Source organism: Galeopterus variegatus, unplaced genomic scaffold, assembly GCF_000696425.1.
Source record: "Galeopterus variegatus unplaced genomic scaffold, G_variegatus-3.0.2 Scaffold505, whole genome shotgun sequence".
NCBI lineage: Eukaryota > Metazoa > Chordata > Mammalia > Dermoptera > Cynocephalidae > Galeopterus > Galeopterus variegatus.
Window position 1 is genome coordinate 538,785 of NW_007726616.1, and position 8,291 is coordinate 547,075.

Here is an 8,291-nt window from a genome sequence, read left to right on the forward strand (position 1 = left end):
ATCCCGTGTTGGGGACGTGGATTCACCTGCTCTCTGCCTTCATCTCCCAGTTTACCCAGACTCCCCTCCCTGGTGTGGTTGGCTCAGGCTGTCTGTCTGGAGTTTGTTCCTCTCTGGGTGGTCCTGGGGCCCAGTCTCCTGAACTATCCCCAGAGTCAGGCATCAGGATGACAGGAGCTGGGCAAGGAAGAAGCTGAAAGGGTAAGAGAAGTAGCCACCCAGGGCCTTTGCCTATTCTCAGGCTGCCCTAACTTGGGTTCCCACGAACAGGGCCAGGCTGGGGAGCTGTGGCCTGCACCCATCCAGGTTGGATCAGTGACCGATCAGGGCCCAAGGCACTCCCAATACTGAATATTTTTAATCACCCTGCCACTTCCTACCACTCAGAGCCAGAGAAGACAGACCTGAAGCCAAAACCCACAACTTAACTGCAACCCCTGATCAAATACCCCCACTAACTGACCACATGAGAATCAACAGAACCAGCAGGGTCGAGTTTCTATGCCAAGAGAACACTCTTTATTGGGTAAATGTCCAGGGAAACCTGCTTTGCATGATGTAAAAGCACAGTTAAGTCCAGAAACACAGTACAAGAAGTATTTTGGTAGAAAAACCTGCTAAGCGGGGGAGCACCTCTAGGGAAGGGTGGGGTCATTTAGCAGCCAGGAGCCACAGGGGTGTCCTCCTTCCTGTGGTCCAGGCCCTGCCCTGGTGGGCTGGGTGGGCTGGTTACAGTGGACGAGACTGCACATGCTCCCTGGAGGAGATGACTTTCCCGTCTCTGATCTCCTCAGTGATGGTGCGGATCTGGGTGCTGACCTGGGGAGCCGGGGCACAGGGTACAGTCGTGGCACAGGACACAGAGGGGACATAAGGAACTCTCATGGCAGGCTTGCATTCTGTGGCACAAGGGTGGGCAGGAAGCCTGAGGAAATGAAAGCATACAAGGTATATTTGCAGTCGGGACATTGGACTGAGATTCATGTTAAACGGATTTAGGGGATCAAGTGGGACGGGTGGCCTCAGACCACTTCAGTGCCTCTGAAATCCCTGTGGATAGGAATTTAGGGTTGCAGGAATGAAGAATGGAAACCACCAACCAAAACACATGTTGGAGGAGTGCTGTGTGTGTTGGGTTGTCTGGTCCCCCCGGGCATTACCAAAGCCCAGGACTAGAAGAAATCTCAAGCAGCTTTGGTTCCATCCCCAGCCTCTGTGTGGTAACCACCTCAGGGGCTGACACCCTCTGTGGGCGACATGGGGGGTTGAGTCCAGCCCTTCCCCCAGCCTGGCTCTCAGGGCCACAGCCACTCACTTGCAGTCCTCACTCTCCAACAGACGGCGGTATGTGGCGATCTCCGACTCCAGCCGGGCCTTGACGTCCAGCAGCACCTGGTACTCCTGGTTCTGCCGCTCCAGATCACAGCGGATCTCGGCCAGCTGGGCCTCCACGTTGGTGATCATGCACTGCAGCTGAGCCAGCTGTGAGCTGTAGCGGGCCTCAGTCTCTGCCAGGGTGGATTCCAGGGAATTTCGCTGCAATGGGAAAGAGAAAGAGCTGCCAACAGGAAGGAATCCCACCGCAGAAAACCACAGCCCTGGGTATCTGCATATTGCTATGATCACACCCCCTGAGAACCTGCAGGCTGAGGCTGGTGGGTCAGAGGTCTGCCAGGAGCTGTGGCCAGTCACTCAGGTGGTGGCCACTCACCATGCTGTGCTGAGCCTGCAGCTCGATCTCCAGGGCGTTCACCGTGCGTCTCAGCTCGATGATCTCTGTCTGGCAGCACTGCAGCTGCTCTGAGCTGGACACCACCTGCTGGTTCAGCTCCTCAGTCTGAAACACACGAGTGGGCACGGGGCATGGTCAGACCATGTGAAGCTACTTAAAAGGGTACCGCACCCCCATCCCAGGAGCATGTGATCCTGGGCTGCCCTGGCCCCACCTGGGTGTTGAACCAGGTCTCCACATCTCTACGGTTGTTCTCCACCAGGGCCTCATACTGGCATCTCATATCATCCAGGATCTTGTTGAGATCCACTGGTGGGGCAGCATCTACCTCCACATTCAGTCGGTCCCCAAGTTGGCAACGGAGTGCACTGACTTCCTGCAGAGAGGAGGCGAGATAGCATAAGGCTGTGAAAGGACTGCTAGAGTGGGGGTGCAGCTGACCTAGGTTCAAACCCACCTCCCTCAGTTGCCAGCTGAGCAACACTGGACAGGATACTTAACCTCTCTGAGCCTCAGTCTCTTCATGGGCATATGCCTGTCTCCTCCTGGGGATTTGTGAGATGATATAAACACTAGGCATAGAATTGTTGATATTAGGTACTATAGCCCAAATGGAGATTTAGTGTCATGGACAGGAGTGTGGACTTAACCTCTTTGTGCGTCAGTTTTCTCATCTATAAAATGGAGCTTGTGGTAGTATTACCCGGGATTATGGCATGGATGAAATGAAATGAAATGCAAGGTGCTTCATACAGTTCCCAGCACACAGTAAGCCCAGGGCCACCATGGCTCCCTAAGCTGGACGTGGAAATTGGGAGGTCACGTGGCACCAGCTTCACCTCCTCATGGCCCTTCTTGAGGCACATCAGCTCCTCCTTCAGCGATTCCACCTGCATCTCCAGATCAGCCTTGCACAGGGTCAGCTCATCCAGGATCCTGCGCAGGCCGTTGATGTCAGCTTCCACCAGCTGCCGCAGGGACAGCTCAGTCTCGTACCTGCACACACAGAACCCTGCCAAGTCTGCAGCAAAGGAATCCATGCCCAGGCAGGGCCCCTGCCCTCTTCTCAAGCTGCAGTGGCTGATTTGGGGTCAGGAATATGATGGTCCTTTCCCTTGACCCTGGAGGGATCCAGGGCTTATACCACATTTTCCCATTCTACAGTTCTGTTTGGCCTTATCCCCACCTCGGCAGCTCCCAAAGGCAGGGGGCAGAGGCAGGAGGAACAGCACAGCAAACCTTCCCTGATCAGGCCCACTCACTTGGTCCGGAAGTCATCAGCAGCCAGCTTGGCATTGTCAATTTGCAGGACCAGCCTAGCGTTCTCAGACTTGGTCAGCAAGATCTGGGGAATAAGAGGTTTCCCGTGAGCTGAGGAAAGCCCCCCAGTGTGGAGGCAGGTGGGAGGGAATAGCCAGGCCCAAAGAGGCCCCGCAGCACCTTCAGCATTTCCAGCCCGAAGCCCGGACCCCAGGTGTAGAGGGAGCACTGACTCCAGGAGGGGCATCACAAGGATGTCAGTGGTCATCAGTCCTGGAATCTCTAGCTTCCAGAGTGGCACAGTGGGATATACCAGGATGACCGGCTTCGGGTTCTGCATCCAACACTCAGGCTGTGTAATCTTGGGCAAGTTGCTGAACCTCTCAAAATCCAACTTCCACATCTATTAAATGAGCCTAGTAATCCCCACCTCTCCAGGATGAGGAATAAAAAAGCCAGCGGATAGAAAAGTGTCAGGCACAGTGCCGAATCTGGTAGGGGCTTGGTACGTGCTCCTCCCTTCCTATGAAGTGAGGAGTGACTGGCAACAGGATTCCAAGAAAAGGCCTGCAGGCAAGCCTGGGTCTCCCAGGAAACCGAGGCCCTAGAGAGAAAAGCTTGCCCTGCCTGCCAAGAGAATTCCCTAAAAGCTACAGTCCCGTACGGGAAGGCCTTGGAGTGAGTTGGGCTGCTCGGCTGGAGAGGGGCCAGGTCCGCATTACCTTCTGCTGGAAATCCTCAATGGTCTTGAAGTAGGACTGGTAGTCTGGGCAGATGTACGGGATCTGAGACTCGTACCACTCCCGGATGCGGCTCTCCAGCTCCGCGTTCTCCCGCTCCAGCTGGCGCACCTTCTCCAGGTAGCTGGCCAGGCGGTCGTTCAGGAACTGCATGGTCTCCTTCTCGCTGCCATTGAAGGAGCCCTCACAGAGCCAGGCCCCACTGCCCACAAAGCCAGAGGGGTGGCACCCAGAGGACAGGTAGGAGCCAGGCAAGTAGCTCCCAAGGCCGGAGAGACCCATCCTGAGGGAAGAGAAGGACCCCACAGCACCAGCAAGACTGGGAACCCTGCAGGAGCCCACAGAGCGGGTGGAGGACACCCGAGAGATGCCACCTACTAGTCCACAAAGGCCTTTGACAGACCCAGTGGAGAAGGTCGGAGTGCAGATCTGGGTGGCCATGATGCTAGCAGAAGGTTGCAGTTTAGCAAGGAGCTCAAGTTCTGGATTCTCAAGGCCTCTCTGGAGCATTTATATACACTCTCCATGGGGTGTTGGCATGTCACACGTCTTTTGCTCTTGGGAAAGCCTTTCCTATCCTGGAATGCTAATCTCATTAGAATGTGATTTTTGCTACCTGTCAAGAATCCCTTGCCTCGTTAAAAAAAAAAAAAAAAAAATGTTGAATTTGGTTTGCTAAGTCAGGACTCTCAACTGCTGTCATTTCCTGGCAGAATGTGAATTTTATTGCCTCTTCAAAGAGTTTTTGCACAAGATCCCATAAATCGGGAGTGGCCTCACGAACGACATTTGGTTCCTGCCCCCCTCTGTCTGTCTTCCCCTGAGGAGCCCCGTCTGTCCATCTGTCACCCCCATCTTCTCCCCCACGCCTCGTAGCTGCTCATCTCTGCCTGGGCCCCTGGGATGGTGAAAGGGAGCAGAGGGAACTAGAATGTGTGGTGCCCCTACTTGCCAGGTTCGTGGTTATTTCATTTACACCTCATAACAATCAAGGGAGGTGGCTGATATTATCTCCATCTTACCAATGTGGAAACTGAGACTCAGAACGGTTAAAAAGCTTGCTCAAGGTGAACGGGAAGCAAGTAGCAGAGCTTGGATCTGAAACAAGGGCAAAACAAGACACCAAATTTCATGCTCTTATCCCACTGCTTTCCCACTCCACTAAGGTCAAGTCTGGGTACCCAGAATTTAGGGACAAGAGACCCAGGTTCAGATCCTGGGTCTGCTGAAAATCTGCCCAGCAGTACTGAGCATGTCACTTTCTCTCTGAGATCCTCAGTGTCTTCATCAGAACAGTAAAGATCAGGGCCGGCCCGTGGCTCACTCAGAGAGCGTGGTGCTGACAACACCAAGTCAAGGGTTAAGATCCCCTTACCCGTCATCTTTTAAAAACAAGAGACCCAGGTTCAGATCCTGGGTCTGCTGAAAATCTGCCCAGCAGTACTGAGCATGTCACTTTCTCTCTGAGATCCTCAGTGTCTTCATCAGAACAGTAAAGATCAGGGCCGGCCCGTGGCTCACTCAGAGAGCGTGGTGCTGACAACACCAAGTCAAGGGTTAAGATCCCCTTACCCGTCATCTTTTAAAAAAAAAAAAGCAACAGTAAGGATCATCACCCTTCTTCACACAGATAGGAAGACGATCAAACAAGAACAGAAATGAAAGTGTTTTGAAAGTCATGGGGTACTGCAGAAGTGTTGGTTAGGCTACGAGGACAGTCTTTGATGATGGTTTATGGCTGTGGCCAGCAGAAGATCACAGGTGTGAGCCCTCAAATGGGGTTGCTGCAGAGAAGATCTGTCTGTCCACCAGGCACAGCATGGTGGCAGTGGAGGAAAGGGGTGCCCCGTGACCAAGCCCTTTGACAGTCAATGAACGCATCATCGTGGAGAGTCTCTGTGAATCCACACGCTTGGACCTTTGGGCGGGGCTGGAGGGAAGCTTCCTTTGTGGCTTCGTCTTTTTGAACCTATGAAGGTAGAATCAGGACCCCCAAGACAGCCCACCCTGACCCTTCTGGTCCATGAACAGGTCACAGAGATGGCCAATGGACAGAGAAGGAATAAAAAGAACAAAATTAAATATTGCCAGATAGTGAAGCAAGCCAAGAGAGGAAAACCTGAAAATTAAGAACCAAAGATAAACCCTTTCTTTCCACCTCGAAACACGGACTTTCCCAAGGCTCGGACAACCTGCTCACTCTTCTCCCACACAGACTTGATGTGCAAGGCTGGCATTTATGGAAGCATTTATGTGCTGTTAACATTGTAATTTACCATCCTCTTAAAAGGCTTTATAAGCTTCTCTCTGAAATTACTCAAGGAGAATTGGCCATGGTGAACACACCTTGCCCAGCGCAGTGGACACCTCGTCAAGATGGCCAAGAGCAGCTGGCGCTGGCCTTCCTGAGGGCCCGCTCCACGCAGCCCCTCCTGGGAATGAGAGCAGGGGCATTAGCCCTCCAGGGCTCCAGCTGCCCCAGCAACGGTTTCCTCACAGCTGCCTCGTCTTCCCTGCTCTCCTGGCGGGGCCGAGAACGGGGCTTCTCACTCTCAATACTGTTGACATTGTGGGCCAGTTAATCCTCTGCTGTGGGTAGCTGTCCTGTGCATTGTAAATGTTTGGGATTATCCCTGGACTCTACCATCAGCTGCCAGTAGCAAGCCCCTGCCCTGGTTGTGGCAACCAAAAATGTCTACAGAGATTTTTTTGCCAGATGTCCCCTGGAGGGCAAAACCGCCCCTGATCAAGGACAACTAACTGGACTATCAGGACAGACCTTGGGACTCTAACCAGACCTCCTACAGGAACCTTCCCACTTTGTTTTCCAGGAGAAGTAGTCCAGAGCCTGGCTGTCCATGTTGGGCCCACTCAGGAAGGTCCTTAGTACACCCAAGCCTCGGTTTACCTCATTTGCAACACAGAGTGATTATCTGAGGGTGGCCCATACCAAGACCTTTGCACAGCTCTTCTCTGCAAACAGAGAAATCTCTGGCTGGTGGGCATCTGAAATTAATGTTCTCATTTTCTACTTTTTTTAGCTGCACTGTGTGATCTGTATCTGAAATTGAGTCTAGGTCGTCTCATGGCAACTGAGTAAGCAGGTGTCTGCTGCTCCAGATGTTCCCATCACTCTCACCTGTGCATCAGGAGGGCTGCAGTGGGCCAGAGAGGGGTCTCCAGGGCAGTGGAGAGAGGCATGTACCTCCCCTGGAGCAGGTGACAAATCTGTATTGTAGACTGCCCAGCCACCTCCTGGAGGGAAGTGAGGAGGGAAACTCGGGAGGAATTTCTCCATCCTCTCCCACCCCAGCAGCCTGGACATCACAGGATGGAGTGAGGCCCATAGGAACAAATGCTCAACCTGTATCAAAGAAGAGAACCAGGACTCGTGGCTCTGGGGGACCACCCCTCCCATGGTAGCCCACCTGCAGCACATCCAACTGTTCAGGGTTGAGTAAACCAGAGGTGCCCATTCATCAGGTTTTATTTCAAAGTAGAATCCTATCCTGAGACCATTCTTTCTAACATCAATTAAAAGTGCCCTGAGCTAAGGGTCAGGACACTTGGACTCCAGGCCTGGCTTTGCCCCAATCTCCCTGTGTGAGCCCCATCCACTCTGGGCCCTGGACGTGCCTGTGACTCACTCACCATCCCTCATAGCCCCTGCCCCTTCTCTGTCACTGCTCACAGAATAAAGAGGAGTTAAAAGGGTATAAGCATATGACATGATTGGGTTTTCTTTTCTTTCCAAGCACTCATGGACCTCAGGGTCTTCCTTTGCCTCCAGCACCTGCACACCATGAGAGATCAAGGGTGCAGGCTTCCCCCAGCCTTCCCTTCTATAGGCCGAGTTGGCAGCATTAACCACCTCCCAAGGCTGTTACCCCAGAAGAGCCCGTTCAGAGGCGCAGTGTCACCAGGACACTGAGCAGACAGCCCAGCATGTTCAGGCTGAAATGACATTTCTGGATAACTGAGCCAGAGACTTTGTTTTGCAGAGGCAACCTAGAGAATATAGGGCTGGACAGCAGCGGCAAGGGCTCCGGACCTGGACCCAGCCAGACCTGGGTCCAAGCTCCTCAGTCTCTCCGAGCCTCAGTTTTCCCAGTAGCTGAATGTAGGTCATAATGCCAGTCACAGGGTTGTGAGAACTAAATCAAAAGGTGCTTGATAAGCAAAATCATTTCCCAGAGTTAAGGGGTCAAAACCACTCTTAGAGCCCATATAGTCTGAGACCCAGTCAAATGCTATTTCCAGGGCACAAACCACCCGCCCTGGTTCAGTGGGATACTGATTTGGAGGCCTGACACAGCTGTCCAGGAAAAGAGCTGCTTGAAGAGGCAGTGGTTGAGACTGTGCAGGCCTCCCGCAGTCCCTTCAACCAGGGTTCTGTCTGCCTCCGACCCATACTCCAAAAGCCCCCCAAGCCCCCACCCCACCTGCAGGCGCAGGTGCTGACGATAAGGCGCTATGCTGACAGCACGCTCGGCCCATCATGATCCCAGCTTTGGGTGCAGGGGACAAGGGGAGAAAACAACCTGGTTCTTCTTCCCAGG

The 8,291-nt window shown here is 53.3% G+C and overlaps 1 protein-coding gene across 2 annotated transcripts; it reads right to left on the reverse strand.

Moving 5' to 3' along the window:
- Positions 1–493: 493 nt before the first annotated feature.
- On the reverse strand, positions 494–6,950 carry KRT36 (keratin 36). Of its 2 annotated transcripts, XM_008569512.1 has the most exons (8): positions 6,872–6,950; positions 3,715–4,015; positions 2,995–3,077; positions 2,572–2,728; positions 1,947–2,108; positions 1,712–1,837; positions 1,316–1,536; positions 494–925 (listed from the first exon to the last, which is right to left on the reverse strand). In XM_008569512.1, exons 1-8 carry the CDS (start codon positions 6,931–6,933, stop codon positions 730–732), a joined length of 1,308 nt encoding a protein of 435 aa, XP_008567734.1. In that variant the 5' UTR covers positions 6,934–6,950; the 3' UTR covers positions 494–729. The 2 variants fall into 2 exon arrangements, with proteins under 2 accessions (XP_008567734.1, XP_008567733.1); XM_008569511.1 differs by lacking the exon at positions 6,872–6,950 and having other exon boundaries at positions 3,715–4,193.
- Between the last annotated feature and the right edge of the window lie 1,341 nt (positions 6,951–8,291).